Source organism: Colletes latitarsis, chromosome 2 (assembly GCF_051014445.1).
Source record: "Colletes latitarsis isolate SP2378_abdomen chromosome 2, iyColLati1, whole genome shotgun sequence".
NCBI classification, from domain to species: Eukaryota; Metazoa; Arthropoda; class Insecta; order Hymenoptera; family Colletidae; genus Colletes; species Colletes latitarsis.
In genome coordinates, this window is record NC_135135.1 from 6,677,794 (window position 1) to 6,701,876 (window position 24,083).

The window sequence follows — 24,083 nt, forward strand, 5'->3', positions numbered from 1 at the left end:
AAAAATGAAGATATAAAATTGACCTAGATTTTCCGACGAAAGAACGCCAATTTCGAAATTCTTACTATGACGCTCTAGTCCCCCGATTAAGGCTGACGAGCTTCTGTTTACAATTTCCATTAGAAAAACGATAGCGTAAGCTTTCTTCTTCCGTGTCACCTGTCGATCTTCCCACGGACTGCGTACGGTACCCAGGCATTAATTAACCGAACAACGAGCAGAAACTGTTCGCGATTGAAAAGCCCACGGCACGAAGAGGTGATCTAATTGATCATGATGTTCATAATTGAAAGAGTTCTGGATAGTGCTTAGTCGAGGAGCTCTTAAAGGATCCTGCAGCGTCATCTTTCTGGCGCGTAAATTCGCTTCTGCAACTTTGTCCATTAACAAACAGGGAAATCGATAAATGTATTTAACACGCAGCGGCTATTAGCGTGACGCGACGAAATCAGTGATTGATTTTCATCGGTCGTGCGTTCATCATGCATGCAATGATTTCACGTACGCGCGGAAACCGTGTTGATTTTATCGCTACGGCCTGACATGATTAAATCCAGTCGTGAAACGAGTCGTGCACGAAGGAACGCGAGCATTCTATCGAGCTGGAACTCAAATTCTGTTCGTTTCTACTTCCCTCTGCAAGTTCTTTAACTCGGAACTAGCCAGATTCCTGTGAACGTGAGATTGAAAAACTCGAGGAATATCCGAAGGATTCGAATGGACGGAGAAGTTGCTACACGAGGAAATATCGTTAAGCGATGCTCGCCTATTTTTTGAAACTTTGCACAATTGTGGAACTATTTGGATTATGGACTTTCCTTAACATACAATATAATCTACAAATTCCTAATAAACCATTTAGATACAAAAGAGTTAAACGGGAAAGGAACATTTATCGAGAAACACCGCTTTTTAATGTAATTTTTGACTTTCTACGAAATGCTGAAAGAGAGTTTTTGTCATAATACTTTTAAATAAATGTGTATTTTTCTAATCAATTCTTGTAACTTCGAAAATTATTAATAAGCATTATTAACTCCAAAATTCCCAAAAACTTCGAATTCAATCGTATAAAATAATGCTGTACACGCTTAATGGTATTTTATGTAGTTTGAAGAAATATATGGCATGGGACGAATGTTTCTTGTATAAATTAAAAACAAAAGAAATTATGTTTAAAAATACCAAGGCTAAGGACACTAAACAATACTACAAAATTAAAAAAAAAAATGAATCATTTTCTGCAGTGGACATCGTTTTCTTCCTACTATTATAGATGCAACTACAAGTATATTAGTATGGTATTATTATTATTTATCTTTTTGATTTTTATTGCGTCTGTGGCTGACTTGTCAACATTATATTCCCTGAAAAAGTAGTTCTCCTTGTGCTCGTTTTCCCTAGCTCGCCGCTAAGGAGTATCACATTTTTCATCAAGACTGAGCACTACACTTTTTCTGTTTAAAGATTTATCACAAGATTTATTGTCAGAGATATAGGCACACCATTTTCTATCGCGTTCAAATCTTCCTTTCTCGACATATCCTTAACGAACTATATAAACCAATGTCTGTAAATATTATAATAGTACGAAATCGTGTAACTATAACTATACTCGATTATTGTTTGAATAATAACTGGCCAGCTATGAATTTGTATATTTGGAGCACTTGTTTGTATTAACGAAGTGCGGGCAAACAGAGTTCTACCGTAAACGTTTGGTTACATTATTGTTATACATTACATAATGTGTCAAACTGATTGATCCTATACACTTGTAAAATTCAAATTTTACGTACGAAATTGCAACATTAAATGTAGTAAAAAATTTTTACTTGCATTCTAATACCAAAAAAATTTAAAGATTTTTAATTTTAAATGGAGTATTTTAAGCGGGCGCATATTTAAGGACAGTTGAATATTTTTCAGATTTTACATTTGTATTTCATTTTTTGTCCATAATCAAATATGCAGTTGTTAAACCTTTTTAGTTTAAAACTTAATTACATTTTCGTTGCATAGATTATATTGATGCATCGTTCTACTAGTATGAAATTTCAGCCATTTTCAATAACTATGTATGTATAATCTTTTTAAATTCTTTGGCTTCTGTTTCCTGATCCATATAACATTTCGATAGGATTTGAATCTGAAGACTTAAGGTTTAACCCAGACAATTTCATTATATTAATATTTTGTTCATTTAGAAATTGGTTTACCATACGAGCCGTGTATTTAGGGTTAGAGGTGTCCAATTACTTGAAAATACAAGCCGTACAAAGCTTAGCTTGGTTTAAGCAATCTTGATTATCCAAGCAAACTTGGTTATGTATTCTCACTTAATTATAATATTATACATGTATTTGTATAATAAATTTCGCTCGAATAAGATTTAGACAAGCTTAGATAAAGCCAAGAATAATCATGTCAGTTCTAGAAATTTAAAAGAAATATCTGTTCATTTTAATAATTTGGGGTGGTTTGATATTTGAGTAGTTTTCTCGCTGACAAACGAGTAAAAGTTAAAAAATGATGTAAAATTAAAAATTTCTTTGAGTTTAGAATGAAATGATGTTGAAACAAGAGTAAAAACCTTAATACGTAATATAAGTATAATTCTTATAATTAACATATAGGTTTTTAATTTATTACATTAAATAAACAATTACGTTGTTCAAACATTTGAACAAACTAAATTTTCTCTTTGATCAAATATTCAAGCTACTTGAATAATCAAATACTTGACTTGGTTTGAAAAAATCAGTTTTTTTTAACTTTCAAGTACTTTCAAGTACTTAAATATTTCAAGTACTTCGACAGTTCTATTTAGGGTTCTTCTCAACCTGAAAGATCCAATCCTGTGGTATTTGATTCAAGAATTTAAAACGATATCATTATTCCATTAACGCTCATTGCACTCCAAATAAGAATCAGATCTCCACCACCTTTGACTATGTTTTCCTATACGATATCTCATATATGTTTTCCCGTCAAAATTCATTCGATTAAATTTGGACTCATCGGTAAAAATTATTTTGGACTATTGTTCAAACGTTCAATTTAAATCCTCTTTTGCAAATGTAATTCATGTCCGTTGTTTCTTTTTTAAAATGGTTTCTTATATTTCTGAATGTATTGCCAACGCAATTTTAATTCTACTTGTTTCTGAAATCCTATGAATTCACCCACAGTCGTGATATCTATTTTTCGTTGTTTAATTTTAAGAGGAATATCGTTCGTTACCTCAAAACGATCAATACAGGGTATTCGCGATAATTTGTACCAGCGTTTTTTTCATAAACGGTAGATAATAGAAAAGAATGGAAAAGGAGGAACATGTAGTATATTTTATTGGCAATATGATAGCGTATCTTAATTTTTAACATTTTTTGAAAGATACAGATGACCTTCATTTTTAAAAATGGAGTGCTACATATGTTTATATGCCATTGTATATGTGTGAGTGTTTATGTTTCCATAAGACATGTTTATTCCTTTAGTTTATAAAATATTATAGATTTATCAATTTAGTTCTAATAATAACATCGCATGCAATCTACATAACACTTTTGGATGACTGGGAACTCAAAATTGCAAAAACAGACAAACTTTCAAGTACAATTCAGAACAAATATTTGGCGTGGAATTATTGATAGCATTTTACTAGGTTCATATTTTTACATTGGAATTCTAAATGGAAATAAATATTTACAATTTCTAAATTGTAAATTTCAAAATTATTAGGAATCACTACCATTGTTTCTTGTAAACAGTCCTGTACTACACTCCTCATAATTGTAGATCGGTAAAACATTTTTTGCATAATATGTTTAACTATAAACGGATCGAAACATACGGGCATATAAAATGGCCTGCAAGAACCTCCGATTTGTCACCGCAAAATTCTTTTTTATGGCGATATATTAAAGATATCGTTTACACTACATCAGCGAGAAATTTAGACGATTTGCAAACTAAGATAGAAGAAACTTGTGCATTGATATCTAGTGCAACATTGGCAGAAACTACCAGTAGTGTGGTCAGCAAAACTAAAAAATGCATTTTTGCTAATGGAAGTCATATTGAACACGATATGTAGTCTTATCACTATAACATTCTAGTAAATACAATATTGCAAAATGTTAAATTTATTTCTGCATTTATATGACTCTGAAGACCATAGTATACATGGCTGAACTTGTTTTAATGCATGCTTCCACATGATATAAAAACATACATATAGCATTCTATTAAAAAAAATGGAAGTCACTTTTATTTCTCGAAAAACATTAAAAATGCAGAATGTAAGCTACAAATTACTCCTCTTCCATATTTTTCTAACGTTTACCGTTTACGAAAATAACGCTGGTACAAATTATCGCGAACACTCTGTATAGTTCATGTTTCATACAATTAAAGTTTACATAACCTAACCCTTTTGATTATTGAGCCGTTCATAATTTCGCGGCAATAAGCACGCGACCAAGTAGCGACATCTATAATAAGGTTTAAAATCGTGCGGGGATTCCCGTGACTTCGAGTCGAGTCGAGTCGTTTGTTCGAGCCGCTTGGTCGACATTACTGCAATTTATTTATATTAACCTATGTAATATGTAAAGAATAATTAAAGTGGTTGTATTTAATATTTAAATATTGTCTATATATAATTATCCAATCAGTTCCTATGCAAGAGAACCTGATATTTTTCAACATTGATTTGTGTCAATAATTAATTGCTTTTTTTTTAACGAACGAAGCAGAGTTTGCATTCTAACTCGTCGCAACGAGGTGCTAATACGAAATCCTGGGCAACGGTTCAAAATATTTCTAAGGAACGGGAAAGCTTATCGAGCAGTTCTTTCCTCGATCGGGGAGGGTCAAGTGTAAAGAAAAAAAATTTGCTTGCCAAGACGCTGTTTCCTTTGCTGTCCAAAATGTGCAGTGATCTGCAGAAGTCTCGGCCACCCGCCGGACACGGTGTGTCTATCGCCCATTCGTTGCACATCTGTGGACAAAGACCAGAGCAAATAAATAGGCGCCTGTTAGTTGGGATTTTAGTGGACAGTCGATTTCGACGACCAAATTTACAGTTCACGCGATAGAATGACCAGAAGTAGCGATAGGAACGATGCCGCGCCGAACTATTGATTTCAGATATCGTGCCAAATTTGTTCGTTTTGTAAAAACATTTTATGCTTATCTATCAAAAGCCAATCAACATTAAGAAAAAATTTGATTGTTCAGAAAAATTTCTGTTAGAAAGTGTCACTCTGAATATTTAAAAAACAATTATTTTACTTTGCAAAAATCATTATTTATAAAAGTACTTTCTCTGATCTCATTTATTTCTTCTGGTCGTATACTTCGCCATCGAAAAGCTCGTGGTATTCCCCGTGGGATATTAGCGGGGAAAAAAGGAACTTGATGATTGGAGTTCGTTAAGGGAAAGAAAAACTGAAAGTCTCTATTTCGTTGGGACTAGATCAAGGGAACGAACCATCAGAGTTCCTAAAATCCTACGGGAAAAGCGCAACTGGAAACTCGTTTCTTCCCGTCGAATGCTCGCGACAACTATAGCGTTGCTGCAAACTTCTCGACGTTGTACGAAGTATCGAAACTTAAGGGAAGAAGGGGATACCGAACAAAGGAAAAAGTAAGACAGCTGCCGGGATAACGATAAAACAGATAGTCGAGATTCCTCTACTGGTGGTTGGAAGAATTGCTAGATGAGCAGATATTGGATAGCGATGGGGCTAATCCGATGTCATATACATTAGTACTGCTACAAGTATTGTATTACGGTACTAAAAAGGCATCAAAACGATCTTTATCGCTGGCTAGCTTACGAATTTTTTAACAATCGATGTATTCGTGCAAAATCATGGCAAAGGTTCTGAAGATTTAAGTACCGAAATATTTTTTAATTTCAAATTAAATTTATATTTTTAAAATGCATTATTGCTTTTCCACCAGTGAAAACATTATATTTTATCGATGAAATGTGAAATCCTACATTCTTTACAATTAAATCAAATGAGGGAAAAAGGAAGATTAGTCATGAAAGGAGATAAGGGTCGTATTGGGTCAGACATTTTAAGTCTTCGTAAGGCTTTTATTAAATTCGTTTCTAATTTGATTTCTTTGCCATCTCACAGTAACTTTTGAAGGACGAAACGACATATTAGAAGTTTTAAATATAATTATTTGCAAATGATTTTGGGTTAAGGTTAACTATTTCACTTTGACTCAATATTTCACAATTTTCTGAATTTCAAAGTTCCATAATTTGATCATACATAGCATTATTTTATAATCGAACAAAAAGCAATTGCAACAAAACGGTTCCTATTATTTATGAAAAGTACAGAAACGTTGAAAAGTAATAGAACGCTTAGAAAATATTGCGTATTTCGAAACTTCAATTTATTAAATTATAACTGCAACAATAAATAATTTCAAGCATGATCGTACATGGTTGTCTGCCATTGCTCTGAAACCATTTGTATTCCTCTGCAACAGCATGCTGGTTCTTTGGAAGCAAAAAGTTTCAGATTGTTCGAAACAAGTAATAATTAAACAAAACAGGATCCCGACTATATATTGAATAAATTATAGTTTTAGTTATAGATTCATAGCCTTGTTTTTAGTAACAGTTCAAAAACTTCAATTCCTTCGCAACTTTTTCTATAAAGAAACTAAACGATCAATGAAAAACGAAAACAAACAGAAGACATATTTTCATAATCTGTATGACAGTAGATTTCCAACATTATTAACTTTTGTGTCGTATACGATAGATTTTAAATGTGTCTACGAATAAAAGTCGACAGATTCGAGTCAAGGGACAGGGTGGCTTGGATTCCTACAACGCGGAAAGTGTTCCTGAGACAGACGACGTGCTTTGCTTTCATTGCCATCCGCTGAGCCATACATTAAATGCATGTCCGTCGTTTCAGCATAAGTGCATGTAGACATTGCTTTAATTTAAGAATACCGCTGGATGGATGAAAGCAACTACACATGTTTTTGTTTTACAAACACCGAGATTTTCTGAAAATTCTAGAAAAAGAAAATTCTACACTTTGTCAGTTGCACACTTCGTGTGAACTCCACGTAATAACATGATTTAGCTCAGTAATATTTCATTGAATACAATTATACAATGTTGATAAATAAGATAATTTTGTACATAATTTTATAAATGTTACTAAAAATTATTTTTTCCTAATGAAATAATTGTTTCTCTTAAATGCAAGTAAAGAATCTCATGAATTATATTTTATCGAAATTCGAGAAAATTTAAATATACTTTGAAAATTAATTCCTATCTAGTGTCTGTTAAATGTTGTTTACGAATTTTATAATAAATACGCATATTGTGTGTTTGTAACCGGACAATCTTGCGAGAAAATCCCCTCGATTGGTTGTCAATATGTTAAATAAACAAAAACTAAAACCGATATCAATTTAGATAGTATGACGCCTTGCACATCAGCCTTCTAACGACGTTCTGCATTATACAGGGTGTTCGGCCATATCTGGGAAAAATTATAATGGGTGATTCTAGAGGCTAAAATAGAACGAAAATCAAGAATACCAATTTGTTGATGGAGGCTACGTTAAAAAGTTATTAACGTTTAAAGTGCCGCTCGTATTAAATTTTTTTCTCCAAATTGCGCAGGATTTCGGGGGTATATCTATTTACCAAAAATTAGTGTAATTGACCACCCTAGTTAAAAATAATTTTTTCAGAACGATTTGAAATTTTTTTTTTCGCCGAAAAATTTCAGCAGCTACCCCCTGTCGATTTTTCTTAAAAATTCGTTTTTGGTTTTTAGTAATTTTGTTTGACGCTCTACAGAAAAATTGTCTAACACTTTTTTATAGATGTCCATGGGCTTTACTTCAGAAAAAAGTTTCATTGAAATATATTCGCTATTGTAGGAGTTATGGCTGTTTGAAAATTGGACCATTTTAATGGGGGTTTTCTCATTTTACGGAGTCAAGGTTCAACTTTTCGAATATATTTGGAAATCCCATGTATTCTTCACCAAAATACGCGTTATTTGCCGTTTGAAACATTAAAATCGTCCAATCCGTTCAGGAGTTATGATGTTTTAAAGATTTCCAGGAAACATTTCTGGCCAGAAATTATATTTTCGGTAAAGAATTGTTTTCTCGTAAATGGTTAGGATTTCGGGATATGTCTATTCACCAAAAATGCTTGTAATTGACCCTTGCAACTAAAAATAATTTTTCCAGAACGTTTTGAAAATTTTTTTTTTCGCTGAAAAATTTAGGCACCTACCCCGCCGTCGATTTTTCTTAAAAATTTGTTTTTCATTTTTAATAAAATTGTTTGACGCTCTACAGAAAAGTTGTCTAAAACTTTTTTGTAGGTACCCATGAATTCTAGTTCCCCCCAAAATTTCAATGAAATGTATTCACTATTATAGGAGTTGAGGCTGTTTGAAAATGAAACCATTTTTATGGGGGTTATCTAATTTTACGGGGTTAAGGATCAACTTTTCGAATATTTTTAGAATTTCTATATATTCTTCACTTAAATACGCGTCGTTTGCATTTTGAAATATAAAAATCGTCCAATCCGTTCACGAGTTATGTTGTTTCAAAAATACGCATGAAATTTCGGAGAGATTTTCCTGGCCTGAAATTATATTTTCGGTAAGGAATTTTTTTCTCGAAAATGTTTAGGATTTCGGGGGTATGTGTACTCAGCAAAGATGATTGCAATTGACCCCTGCAATCAAAAGTAATTTTTTTAGAACGATTTGAAATTTTTTAATTTTGTTGAAAAATTTCACACCTTCTCGAATTTTTTTCTAGAAAGTGGGTAGGATTTCGTGGGTATGTCTATTCACCAAAAATGCTTGTAATTGACCCCTGCAACTAAAAATAATTTTTCCAGAATGATTTAAAATTTTTTAATTTAACTTTTTAATAACTTTTTAACGAAGCCTCAATCAATAAATTGATATTCTTGGTTTTCGTCTTATTTTGGTCTCTAGAATCTCCTATTAAAATTTTTCCCAGGAGTGGCCGAACACCCTGTATATTCAAATTGTTAATGAATTATTGTACTAGCAAATAAATGTTATTTTCTTTCTATTTGCTAAATAATCTAGTTTACAAACTTTGTGAAAGCCAACAATAAGGTATAAATGGTATTCTTGCTAATGGGGGTTTTGGGAATTTCAACATTTTATTAGCGGACACATCATTTAGTTCAAATTACTTGATTTGGTAATCTGGCAATGTATCTTATTGACATACCCTAAAGTCATTAAGCCCTACTTAATTAGTTTGAAACCGTACTTTGGGCCCACTTACCTGCCCCTTGGGACCGCGGACACCTACCCCTGTACAACCTTTAGTGGGTGGGATTTCGAATGTCGGGAGGACTGGCCCACGAGGGATGGGCAAAGTTTTGATTGGTTAAATAGAATCTCTACCTATTTTGAAATAAGTATATAATTACGAGGTAGACCATTGAACAGTTAGTTAGAATACGCACAATTAAACAAGGACACTTCAAGTTACAACAAGAACATCTAACAGTCATAAGTTACACAAGAACCTTTACAAGTGCCAGAACAGAACCAAGTTACGAACAGAACAGTTACAGTTACACGAGAACATTGAAACGTTAATTGTTAAAAACTGTATATATATTTGTTAATAAATTTAAGGTTATGTAATTAGGTAATAGACTTATCTATTACTAAATAACGCGGCTCCACGAATCTAGTGGGAGCCTACAGGGAGTGTAGAGGAAATATAGAGCAGAATTTTGTTTCTTTAAATTTTTTTGTCCACTGTGTTGTTTTCTTTCTATTTGCTAAATAACCGGCTTCACGAACTTTATGGGAGCCAACACCAGTAAATAAATAAATAAAATTCGAAGACACGGATGTCCAAGGTATCAAAACAGGCTTCGTTCCCATCGCTAGATATTGGCAATTCCCGGTGCGACTACCGGAGTGGGCAAAAAGTTAGGGGAAGAAGGAAAGGTGAGAGGACGGGGCGAGCAGGGAATCCGGGCCAAACGCGGAAGCGAAGTTTGTGAAAATAAGCGAAGATCGATGGCGAAACGATCCTCGGGGCTAAACGAAATTGCGGCTGGACCCGGCACGATACAGGCATTACAGACTCTTAAGAGAGCGTTTAATGGACTCCTCGATACCTGGTTATCGCTGACGTTGACGCAAGTGTAGCACGTTAGACCTGGAACACAACAGAGGGGCGTTGGAGTGAGTAATAGCGTTGCAGAGACGCCCAGCCAGGCTCAAGTACGAGACAAAGGGCGGAGAGTGGTAACAATTAAACACGCTTAGGCGTTCGTTCGATATAATTCTGCGCGCGGTACACTTAACGTCCGGAGGAAAATGGATTGTCCCGTCGAATGGAACTCACAACGTCGTCGAGTTGCGCGACAAAGCGTTCTTCGTCGGAACGCATCGTTAACCGGAGCTGCACCAGGCGCATTGTGTCCCGGTCCGGCGTCGTAATTAATACTTTCGACGCTCGAATTGAAGTAGTTCCTGGTAGCTTTGCTCCCCGAGCTAACTGACAGTTCGTTCGCGATAAACGTTTCCTGTCCCGCTGCCGAGCAACCAAATAGACGATTTATCTGAGTTCCATTACGTCTCTGCACTAGGGTGCTCCTCAGCTACAGGGGTCAAAATTTTGTTTCTAGTTTTTTTTTTTACACACCCCCGTATATTATAACACGAAGAAATCATTTATGTCAAATTTTAGCGTGATTGGATAACACGTGCCGTATTTGAGTTGAAGTTTTGAAATTATAACGATTTCACATTAGAGTCGAATGTACTTGTATCGTCTTATTCTAAATTTATTAACCGATATTTTTTCGTGAAATTATAATTCCTTTAGCGTAAAATAATAACATTACGTGTGATCTCCAATACTATTTTTCAATTTATTATTAAACATCGCATATAACATAGGAAGTGAGTCATAATTTGTGGCTTTTCCATATGTATGGAAACTAAAACCGAATGTAGGTGTGCTATGTTTTGCCATTCGATTATTTTCAATTGAGAGGACAAGGAGACACACGCGATCGTGTGTCAAAAATTACGTTCTAGGAATAGGATCTTTTCCTTTTTTCATAAGAATTAATAAAAGCCGCATGATTGTTGGGTTAGTAGAAGAGGAGATCCCAGAAACCATTTTTCAAGTACACAGACGTAGTCTTTCGTTCTTCTTGTACACCAAGTTTCATGCAATGCTAATAGTTTTTGAGCTTTGATCACGATCAAGTCATTTGTCTTCAGATCCAATTTTATTTTTCGTACGTTGTAAAATAACACACGCAATACTTTTAGCCCAACAAATATATTTCATCGGAACTTCTGGTCTCCATTTTAATACACATTCATTTTCTCTATGAATAACATTTTGCAAACTGCATACATCGAACTCTTAACGATGACTAAATAAGAGACGCTTCTTGTTCCTATGGCCTTATTGTTGAAAATAATACGCAACTACTATTAATATATAGGGCGTTCGGACACCACTGGGAAAAATTGTAATGGGAGATTCTAGAGGCCAATATAAGACGAAAACCAAGAATAATAACTTTTTGATTGAGGCTTCGTTAAAAAGTTATTAACGTTTAAAGTTCTGTCCGTACTGAATTTTATTCTGGAAAGTGGGTAGGATTTCGAGGGTATGTTTAATGACCAAAAATGATTGTAATTGATTCTCGCAACCGAAAATAATTTTTCCAGAACGATTTGAAATTTTTTTTTTCGTCGAAAAATTTAGGCACCTACCCCCTGTCGATTTTTCTTACAAATTCGTTCATGATTTTTAATAAATTTGATTGGCGCTATATGGAAAAGTTGTCTAATACTTTTTTGAAGATACCCATGAGCTCTACTTCAGATAAAAGTTTCATTGAAATATAATCACTATTGTAGGAGTTATGGCTGTTTGAAAATTGGGCCATTTTTATGGGGTTTTTCTAAATTTACGGGATCAAGGAACAATTTTTTCAATATTGTTAGAATTTCAACATATTCTTCACAAAACTACACATAGTTTGCCGTTTGAAACATTAAAATCCTCCAATCCGTTCAGAAGTTATGATGTTTTATAGATACGCATGAAATTTCAGGGAAACATCAATGGTATGGTCAGACATTATATTTTCGGTAAGGAATTTTTTTTTCGAAAGTGCGTAGGATTTCGTGGATATATGTCTTGACCAAAAATTATTGTAATTGACCCCTGCAACTGAAAATAATTTTTCCAGAACGATTTGAAATTTTTTTTTTCGCCGAAAAATTTAGGCACCTACCCCCTGTCGATTGTTCTTAAAAACTCGTTTTTGATTTTTAGTAATTTTGTTTGGCGATGTACAAACATTTTGTCTAATACTTTTTTGAAGATACCCATGAGCTCTACTTCAGAAAAAAGTTACATTGAAATACATTCACTAAGGTAGTAGTTATGGCTGTTTGAAAATGGGACCATTTTTATGGGGTTTTTCTCATTTTCCAGGGGCAAGCAACAACTTTTTCAATATTTTTAGAATTTCTACATATTCTCTACCAAAATACGCGTCGTTTGCATTTTGAAAAATTAAAATCGTTCAATCCGTTCAGGAGTTATGATGTTTTAAAGATACACATGAAATTTTGGGGAAGCATTTCTGGGCCTCAGGTTAGATTTTCAGTAAGGAATTTTTTTCTCAAAAGTGCGTAGGATTTTGAGGGTATGTCTATTGACCGAAAATGATTGTAATTGACCCCTACAACTAAATATAATTTTTGTAGTATGATTTGAAATTTTTTAATTTCGTCTAAAAGCTTCAGTAACTACTCGAATTTTTTTCTGGAAAATGGGTGGGATTTCATGGGTATGTGTGTTCACCAAAAATGATTGTAATTGAGCCCTGCAACCAAATATAATTTTTTCAGAACGAGTTGAAATTTTTGAATTTAATTTTTTAATAACTTTTTAATGAAGCCTCAGCCAAGAAATTGATATTCTTGATTTTCGTCTTGTTTTGGCCTCTAAAATCTCTCATTAAAATTTTTCCCAGAGGTAGCCGAACACCCTGTATATCAGAGAAATTGTACTTCTGTTTAAAAATATACATTAATATTTCTAAAATAGCACAATACAATTATGTCCTAAATCGATGTAAAATCATTTATAATTTAAAAACTTTAACTCAAATGTGGCAAAGTTTTCTGTTTTCCAATTACTCTAAAATTTTGCACCTTATTTTCTTTCTAAACGCCACAATTTAAGAGGGTAAGACCGAACAAAATCGGAAGTCGAAAAATTTAGGGCCATCTTAATATGTACTATACTTTTCTGCTTCAAACGCTGCATTGTATAGGATTCTAAATATAACAATGAAAATCACACTCACGTTATTTTAGACATAAGGAATTATAATTTCACTAAAAAATATCAGTGGACAACTTTGGTATAAGATGGTACAAGTGCATCCGACTCTAACGCGAAATCATAAAAATTTCGAAACTTTAATTGAAATTTTTTCACCAATTATCAAAATCTGAGAGTTACGTCAAAATGTAATTGAAAGTTGAAAAATAAGGATCACGCTACTCTGCGTAGGAAACGTTTTTTAGTTTATTTTCTATCGAACTTCAAAGGCGCGTTACGTTTTTGAAACTTTATATATTTCATCGAAATAGCTTTCGTGCATTCTTGACATCTTTCCTCGACGATCAAATAACCTCATTATACGGAAACTACCGAAGGCAGGAAGCTTCGGTTGCTTCTTTTTTTCACCGGATCTTTTCTTCGGAGTAACGTATTTCGCAGAGAGCCATTGAAACGAGAACTTCTGTCTTTGAAGATTCGGATCTTTTTATTTTCTACTTTCAACGCGCGGGCACATTTATAATAGTATTTACAGAGTTACTCGAACGTTCGAGGATGTCTGTTTATTGAAAATCTGGGGAATAAGAAATAGGGTGGAACCGACTTACGTACGTACAGATTGTGTACTTTGCCAATCTTTGAATAACTTGCACGCTTTCGAACGCTGACGACGTGAATTTTAAACCTAACTCATTCGTACGATATTTTTTTTCTACTTGTCGTAGAGAGAAAATTATTTATTTAATTTTTATTAATTTTAAATTTAATTTAATTTTAGATTTAAGTTTTGCACAAAGTTCAGATGCAATGATTTGAGGTAAGAGAATTAATTTCTTATAAATAAAGGGATACAAGACAAAATCCAGAAACAAAATTCTTATCTACATTAAAATTTCAAAGAACGAATAAAAGATAAACAAGCGTTTAACCATTAAAATTTCAATTAAATATAAAAATCTAATTATTTGATCGAACGAAGAACACAAATAAATTGCTATACATTAATCTTATTGGTTATCTCTGACCAGAATATAAAGCAAATGTTCTTTTTCTATTATAATAATTGGAAGATCGGGAAATATATAGGGCATTCGAAGCAGGTCTCCTGAATAACTCGTTTGTTTTTAACAAAAAACAAGACTTGTTTCAAGGAGCACATAATACAATGACAATAATTTTGTAATGGGTAGAGATGTAGAGGATATATGAAGGTCAAATTTGTTTATTTAAATGGAATGGTATATTTTTTATTCTAGAATCTTATTCTGCGTAGAAAATGAAGTAACTTTTGCCCGAAGCATTTTTCTGTAGAAGTTTTAGTTTTTTAGATATCAAGGAACATTAATCATTCAAAATGGTTTACTTTAAAACCAAAATCATTTAATTGCAAATATTAATCTTCGTATCATAACTTTTAACTTGGCGTTGAATTTAATATGGAAAATCACAGAAAAAGAACATTTCCGTCATACTTTATTACTTCTGAAAAGGAAAAAATGCTGTGCAAGCTCGTCGAAAGTTACGCGATCCGTATAAAGGAAATGCTTTAAAACTACGACAATGTCAGAATTGATTTATAAAATTTTGATTTAAAGATGTACAACGTTCAGGGAGATTGATCGAAGTTAATGACGACAAAATAGTTCCAACCAACGTTTAACAACACGAGGGATTGCTAAGAGTTTGAACATATTGAAATTGATCGTTAAAAACACTCAGGAAGATTGATTGAAGTTAATGATGACAAAATAGAAACATCAATCGGTTCTGATCGACGTTTAACAACACGAGGGATTGCTAAGAATAACATATTGAAATCGAGTGTTAAAAACAACTTAAAATAACTTGAATACTTTAGTAAGTTCGATATTTGGATATCTCATAAGCTTAACTCTTAAGGGAGTATTGCTGTCTAGGCTGTCATTTCTTTGGCCTTTCTTTGTGATTTTGTTTTTAACGACAGGTAGGTTGTTTTGTACTGACATTTTGCAGAAATATTTATTCGTCTTATAGGTATGTGCAGTATTTTTTCATTAAAAAATATTAAAAATTACGAGAGTTATAGCTCCTTGTTTAAAAAAACGCATTTAAACTGGCTTATATGATATTTCAAGATCTAGCAGACCGATTTACTTCAAATTTGGAGAGAATATTCAGCAGACACGCCTTTATCGCTGGAACTAGAGATTTAAAAATATATTGAGTTTTCCTATTTTTTTTAATACGCTAAAGACAAGAGAACGATTAAAAAATAGAAATTCGAAACTTGAAGTGTCGCCATTTCTTTATTTATCAGGATTTTGACTTCTCCCTAGTTTCTGCTATAACTACAACCTTCCTTATGAAGATACTTTAGCCCCCTCTGTTTCTGATTAGCGGCTCGGCTGGAATCCTGGAAGCCATTGAAGCACCTTTTCGAGAAGAGCCATTAAATAAGAAGTTATAATTCCCACGATTTTTAATAGTTTTCCATGAAAAAAATATTGTACATGCTTATAAGATGAATAAATACATCTACAAAGTCTCAGTACAAAACAGCTTACCTATCATTAAAAAAAAAATCACAAAAAGGGCCGTAAAATTGACAGTCTAGGCAGCAATACCTCCTTAAGTGGACACTCAATTTTAACTGAATTATTTTACTTAATGTGGATTTTTTCCAAATTGGTAAATGGAGATCAACTTTGAAGCATTTAAAAAATAATGTATTAATGGAGGATTATATAAATTTTCAAATAATTATATTGACATATATTAAACAATTATTAATTTAAACTTTAATTGAAACGTGAAAACAAGCCTCAATGGATCGTTTATAACTACATCGAAAGGAAAAAATCGTGGAGCAAGTGTACTGAACCTGCTCAAAGCACTTCAAAAGCAGATATTCGTCAAAACAAGACTATTTTATTAATCTGGTGGGATTTAACATATAATTCAGTTAGTTTTGATTATTTTTGCTTGAAAAAAATTGTGAACATTCGTAAATCATAAATAAATATGTATGCAAAATGTCGAAATTTAACAAATTATACTTTATTTACAAAAAAATCTTTAAAAAGACCAAAAAAATGAGACTCTAGACTAGAATACCCCTTTAAATGGTGAAACCTTCGTTGCCAAAGAGGATATCAATTTGTTCTTAAACCTGTTTTTTGTCTAGAAGAAAATACTAAGAACTGTTGTGAATGCGGAATCACGAAATTAAAGATGGTAAAATGTAATAGAACAAAATAGTCAATGCATTCTTGATTAACCCTTTAACGCTCATGCCCGAGTCTGACTGCTTTGAAACACGATATTTCTTTAATCTAACGGTTTAAGGGATGAAAATATTTGTTTTTCTTCAAATTATACATTGAATACAACATTGTAATTAAAAAAAACCGCATTTTTATATAGCTTAGAAACAAATCCAATAAAGAAACCTGATCATTCTTGGTTAAGGGATTAAAGTTTCCGTTGTTCATTTACACAGAAAAAAAGCAATTACATTTTGGCTAATCCAATAATCACGAAGCGTCATTAAAACGAGTCGTTCTATTTCCCGGGAGTGGAGAGTGCGAGTTGACGCGGGAAACTATTTTACAGTAGCTGGAGCACATCCTCGCGCATCTCATGGTTACGTGGGTGGCTCGACGAAACGTCGATGCTCGGTTTAAACGAGACTTTAACTACTTATCGGGGCCGATGTTTTATAAAGCTTGGCAGCGGGCATGTTCCGCGATATTTCCGAACAATATGTTACAGGTCAGGTGTGTAGATCATAGAATGATTTGTGGAGACCACGGTAACGGAAAGAGGAGAGAGGCGAGATCTGTAAGTTGTAGAAGGCAGGGATGGAGGATTAGTGGAGCTCAATTGCAGGATTCGAGGAGGTCGGGATAAGCTACTCGAGTTGCTCGGAGTAAATCATAGATCTGTTTGCCTCCTTCCGCCCTTCCTCGACCCCTTCTGCCCTTCTGTCTTTCTTCGGCAACGATACCTACGGTAGATGTCCTCCTCGTCCGTGGTGACTCCTTTCAGGCCGTCCTTCTGCTTCGTCTCCTCCTTCCCGTTTCCGTTACCGGAGAGGACGTTTCTGCCGCAAGTTTCCGCAGCCAGGAGCAGCCCAACCATCACCCACGTGATCATTCCTCACATCTCTGGAACGACAGAAACGGTGGGCTGTGCGTTACGTAATTTACCGTCGTGTGTCTTTTTTGCGGCCAGCTGAGAATCGACCGCTACAAACGACACCGGACGATAACGCGAGCGCCGCGGCGTCGGTTCGAGTTGTCGATTTTCAGCGGGATCGTAATTCGTCGATATCGCGCGGGCGTGCGCGCGCGCGAGGGAAAAAATGGACATCGTGCGTCACAGGATTATCGCGCGTCCCGGTAAATTATTCTTATCACGGTTCGATGGATGACTTATCGCCGGCACGATCGTTCCGGACGATACGGAGGGCCGGATTAAAAAATGGCCCAATAAAGAATCAACGATCACGGGTGCTACGTTCGAACGATGTCGCGATCCGTAGAATCGACGGGGGACAACAATGGGAAAAATGGTCCTCGGAGTCGCCGTGTTCCAGCCCCGAGATACCTGGAATTCCAATTTACACCAGTTGATCGGAGGATTTATCGTCTTATGGGGGAATGAAAATGGCTTACGACGGCTGGATGGATGAGGCAGGGGAAACGTCTTTCGGCAGGGAAGACCCGCATGGTCGACGACTACGGGCAAATTCAAATCCGGATCAGGAATTAGAGAGGGACGGTTGCGTCTAGTTTAAATCCTCATAGAACACGACGACCACAAGGATTGGCCTCTGGTAAGCTACGTTCGACTCTGGCAACTACAGATGTTCACCGCGCCGATTATATCTGTATCGGTTCCACGACGGTCTCTTTTAACCCTTCCGGACCTAGTGACAACACATACGTACTAGAGATGGCGTGCAAAATCATTAACAGTGATTTATCACAGTGATCACGCTCGTGATTAAACTCCATTTGCGACCGTGATCCGAAACATGGCGTTTTAGTAGCGATTCACGTTAACTGTGATCGTTAGTGTTTCGCTAACTCCCCTCAATGGAAATTCAAAGAATTACAAATGCACCAAATTTAAGTTGTATAGTAATGTAGTCTAAGCAATGAAGAAGGCTGGGTTAGGTTTGGGTTATTATTTAAAAATAACAACAGATAATTTTGATGGTTTTAAATTAGTACAGCTTTTGAAAATATCCTTTCGCCAATTTATCTAATATTTCCTACTTTGCATATTAAAATATATGGTAGATTTTTACATAATAGCTGCTTTAGTTATAATTGTCTCTTCTAATAATATAAATCTATCATGTGATATACTTATACGCAAACACAATGATTTCAACTAATTTTTTTCTATATTCTGTTATTTATAAATTATTTACTATATGCTTAATCAAACCTTGCTGAACTGCTTATTTGAGTTTGTATTTTTATGCTTATATATATATAATATATCTGTATTATGTGTGATAACCAAATATATATTAAGTTGTGTGCAAGTGGAATTATTCAACACCCGAACACATTGTCAATTAAAAAAGCATAAGATGCTCTTCAAAATAAATTGTTAATTCAGAATTTAGTATTTATCTAAACTCATTTTGAAACTTTGCCCGACAATATAAAAAAATTAGAAACTATTAGAATGCCTTTAACTGAATCGATGGAATTAGTACATAGATCGACATTTTAGGAGTCTTTCTGGAATTTACGGAGAGAAAAGTATAACAAAATGGAATACAGTTTTAACAAGAAATCCTGGTTACGAAACAATATTCAAAATTAGTGAAACTTTACGAGGTCAGATTGCTAGAGAACCTAAAATAATTGAACTATGCTATTTAAACAAATTTAAATATGCCTCAATCATATCTTATGATGTTGAACGTCCATTCTCAGCCTATAAATTGACTTTAAGTTATAAACATCATCAACCGACCCTTGACTATTATTGATTATTATTATGTTTAAGTAATAAAATTATTTGAACATATTTTGAATAATTTTGCATATTCCTGTATATTCTGGCATATTATCGATACATATTTGACATATGTCACTTACATATTTTGACATATTTTTTTGACATAAACAGTCGCAGTGTACTTATTATTATTAATCAAAGTAGTGATAGGTAAGAAAGTTCAATTTACTGGGTAAATTAACTCTGTCTTTTATTAAAATTCTATTATGTCCTTAATAACAGAATATTCATCGTAATTCGATCGATCGAGAAGATTTTTGTAGCGACGAAATGCGAACAAACAATCCTGCGTCAAAATACATACGTTTTTTTGTACGTTAGCTTTCTCTTTTATTCGGCTATTAACTCGCCGAGCCAAATTCGTAAAATTTCTACGATAGTAAACATTTTATTTTTGAACAATCGGGAACTATTCAACCCAAACCGTGAACGGTGGATGTGCATAGCGAGTCAAGTGACTCGCGAAATTGATCAAACATTTCCCTTTACTATACTTTTTATTTAATCGAATTTCAATTGCTGGCTGCAAATCTTTGGAAATGTACTTGATGGATAATTTGAATCGTTGCATTAATAAAGAAAATGCGAAACACGTCGAAAATAATATTTTTTAAACAATAGAAAGTTGGACTTTACCAAAAATGTGACTTAACTATAAATAATTTTAATATTTTGTATATCCATTCTTTGCATTAGTAGCATTTTATAATCTTTTTATCAATTTCGTGAATCACTGTATTTACAATAATGTTGAAACGTAGGTCGTATTTCCTTTTTTTCATTCAACATTCGCTGCTCCTCAGAATCTCTTTGCTAAAGAAACATGCTCTAATGACTATCGAAAAGTAGATATTGAATACAGTTTTACTAGAGACCACAGCATTTAAAAATACACAGGCTCTAGCAATTACGTTTGATATACAATGCGAACTCTACCCCTAAGTTTGTATCCACTTTAATGCAGCCTTGAAAGACTTAACGATCCACTTTGGGAAACACTGGTACGCATTAATCCTAATCCTACTAGAATGTAACTTTGGGTCACATATCAAGTTTGAGTAATTTTATGTATTAACGAGATTTACAAGTCGCACACATGCGATCCATTTAAAACTTTCAAATTCTGTTCTCAAACTGGTAGTCAGTGGCCCCAAAAAGCTCTTACGTGCAAATTTTCATTAAAATGTAAAGTTCTATGGTTTTAGCAAGCTTCTATCATTCTGCTTGACTGTACAATGCGTTAATGTTGATTTTTCTTAAAAATTCGTTTTTGATTTTTAATAAAGTTGTTAACACTTTACGAAAATGTTGTTTAATACTTTTTGTAGGTATCCATGAGCTTTACTTCCAGACTAAATGTCAATGAAATACATTCACTATTGTAGGAGTTATGGACGTTAGAAAATTGGACCATTTTTATAGAGGTTTTACTCACTTTACGGGGTTAAGAAACAACTTTTTGAACATTTTTGGAATTTCTACATATTCTTCACCAAAATATGCGTTCTTTACATTTTTAAACATTGAAATTCTCCAATCCGTGCAGTAGTTATGATTTTTTAAACATACGCATGCAGGGGAATCATCTCTGGTCAGACATTGTATTTTCGATAAAGAATTTTTTTCTCGAAAGTGCGTAGGATTTCGGAGCTATGTGTATTCACAAAAAATGATTGTAATTGGCCCCTGTAACTAAAATTAATTTTCTTAGAAAAATTTAAAACTTTTCAATTCCGCTGAAAAATTTCAGCACCTACCCAACGTCGATTTTTCTTTAAAATTCGTTTTTGATTTTTAATAAATTTGTTTGACGCCCTATGGAAATTTTGTCTAATATTTTTTTGTAGGTACCCACAAGCTTTACTTCAGGAAAAAATTTCATTGAAATATATTCACTATTGTAGGAGTCATGGCTGTTTGAAAATTGGACCATTTTTATGGGGGTTTTCTAAATTTACGAGATCAAGGAACAATTTTTTCAATATTGTTAGAATTTCAACATATTCTTCACTAAGATACACGTTGTTTGTCGTTTGAAACATTAAAATCCTCCAATCCGTTCAGAAGTTATGATGTTTTATAGATACGCATGAAATTTCAGGGAAACATCAGTGGTATGGTCAGGCATTATATTTTCGGTAAGGAATTTTTTTCTCGAAAGTGCGTAGGAATTCGTGGATATGTGTCTTGACCAAAAATTATTGTAATTGACCCCTGCAACTGAAAATAATTTTTCTAGAACGATTTGAAATTTTTTTTTTCGCCGAAAAATTTAGGCACCTACCCCCTGTCGATTGTTCTTAAAAAATCGTTTTTGATTTTTAGTAATTTTGTTTGGCGATGTACAAACATTTTGTCTAATACTTTTTTGAAGATACCCATGAGCTCTACTTCAGAAAAAAGTTTCATTGAAATATATTCACTATTGTAGGAGGTATGGCTGTTTGAAAATTGGACCATTTTTATGGGGGTTTCCCACTTTACGGGGTCAAGGAACAACTTTTTCATTATTGTTAAAATTTCTACATATTCTACATCAAAATACGCGTTGTTTGCTTTTTTAAACATTAAAATCGTCCAATCCGTTCAGGAGTTATGACGTTTTAAAGATTCACATGAAAATTCGGGCAGACATTTCTGGCCAGAAATTATATTTTTGTTAATGAATTTTTTTCTCGAAAATGGTTAGGATTTCGAAGGTATGTCTATTAACCAAAAATGATTGTAATTGATCCCTGCAATCGAAAATAATTTTTCCAAAATGATTCGTAATTCTTCAATTTCGCCGGAAAATTTCAGAACCTACCCTCTTGTCGATTTTTCTTTAAAATTTGTTTTTCATTTTTAATACATTTGTTAACGCTCTACAGAAATGTTGTTTAATACTTTTTTGTAGGTATTCATGAGCTCTACTTCCCTATTGAATTTCAATGAAATCCATTGACCATTGTAGGAGGCCATTAGAACCAACTACACACTTCTTTCTCGAATCCCTGAAGCTATATGAAGCGTCAAAACTCGTAGTGGCTATGCATTAGTGTGTGTAAGTGGAGAGGCAGTTTCCTTCGGGCACCGGTCTGCCGTCTGATAACACTGAATTGACTTTTTCAATCCTTCCCATACTAAACTCCCATGTATTTACGCACACACCACAGCTGCATGCCCATCCACATCAATTCATAGTTTCTCACTTGAACGCGATCTATGAGAAGAGGACGCTAAAATCATCTCCAAATTTTCAGATCTGTATGGTAGTCAGATTGGGCCACGAAATTCCATCAGGCGTAAGGTCTACTCTTATACCTTGTTTATAATTTTACATTCCAACACGTTCTGCTTTGCTCGTCTCCCACTCCTCGCATCGTTGATTACCCCTTCGTCCCTCTGCAGTCCACTCTTCAGACTAATTTCCATAGTATCGGTAATATAGTGTCCGAATTATTTACTCAACAGGGCAATCACTATTTTTCACACGCAGGTCTTCAGTTACTGTTCACCGCGCGCGACGTTGCTTGAATTTCTCTCGTTACGGTGCACGAACGCTCGGCAACTGTACGACCGAAAAACGAACGAAATTAGATCGATAACAGGCTCCGCGGGCGGGCTATCGTAGACGGGGTAGCGGAACAGAATAATCCTATCGATTAAAATCGCGGCTGGATCTGGTCGGTGGGAATCTCGACGGACACGTTCCACTTAATCAATGGAATATAGATCGATGAATATAACCGTTTCGGCCGGTTGCGCTGGCCATGTACTTTGATATGAAACGTCAATCAGCAGCTTGATAAGGCTGATCCTTTCAATACACTTCTGTTAACAATTGTCTGGCGCAGCCTCGCTCTCGCCATCGGAGGCGGCATCCGACAGCCGCTGGTGGGATTATATCGCAGCAAATCGATAGTCAGAATTTCCAGGTGAATTCTCTGGGTAGATCACGGCCGAAGTAACACGAGTATTTCGACCGCATCCCAGCGCGTACGTCCGCCAAGAAATTCACGAGCTATCGAATCACTTCGTCCCCCTTTATCGTCTGATCGGTGGCTCGTGCGCGAGCTAACTTTAATCTCTTTTGGGAATAACGAATGATAATGGCCATTACACCAAAGTATCCTCGTATTTCTTAAATCACCGAATCCACCTACTTCTTTCTGGCCCGTTATATTTTCATCATCGATCGCCGGGTAACTTTGTTGCGGAACGAAGTCGCCAAATGGATGCTGATCGGTTCTTTATCTAGATCTACCGCTCTTCTTACGATCAATTCGATTATATATCGAGGCATAAAAATTATATGACAATACCAGTGCAGCCGCGGAATATATTGCTCGGGTCGTATACTAGCGACAAGTATTATTTCAATTTACAAACGCTTCGTATCGCTGTAGAATATTAGTACCGGCGGTAGAAATATACATAGTGTTCGGCCACCACTGGGGAAAATTGTACTGGGAGATTCTACAGGTCAAAACAGGACGAAAATCAAGAATATCAATTTGTTGATGGAGGCTTCGTTAAAAAGTTATTAATGTTTGAAGTTCCACTTGTACTGAATTTTTTTCTCGAAAATACGCAGGATTTCGGCGATATGTCTATTCAGTAAAAATGATTGTAATTGAGCCCCACGACCGAAAATAATTTTTCCAGAA

The 24,083-nt window shown here is 34.5% G+C and overlaps 1 protein-coding gene across 3 annotated transcripts in view; it reads right to left on the minus strand.

Moving 5' to 3' along the window:
* Nucleotides 1-24,083, minus strand: part of LOC143348928 (uncharacterized) — a 280,486-nt gene that overhangs the window by 6,285 nt on the left and 250,118 nt on the right. For all 3 annotated transcript variants that reach the window (XM_076779696.1, XM_076779686.1, XM_076779675.1), the window contains exons 2-4: nt 17,403-17,558; nt 10,205-10,245; nt 4,907-5,005 (exon numbers count right to left, since the gene is read on the minus strand). In XM_076779696.1, coding sequence (XP_076635811.1) covers nt 4,907-5,005; nt 10,205-10,245; nt 17,403-17,547 — 285 coding nt within the window. In that variant the 5' untranslated portion in view covers nt 17,548-17,558. The remainder of the gene's footprint in view (nt 1-4,906; nt 5,006-10,204; nt 10,246-17,402; nt 17,559-24,083) is intronic.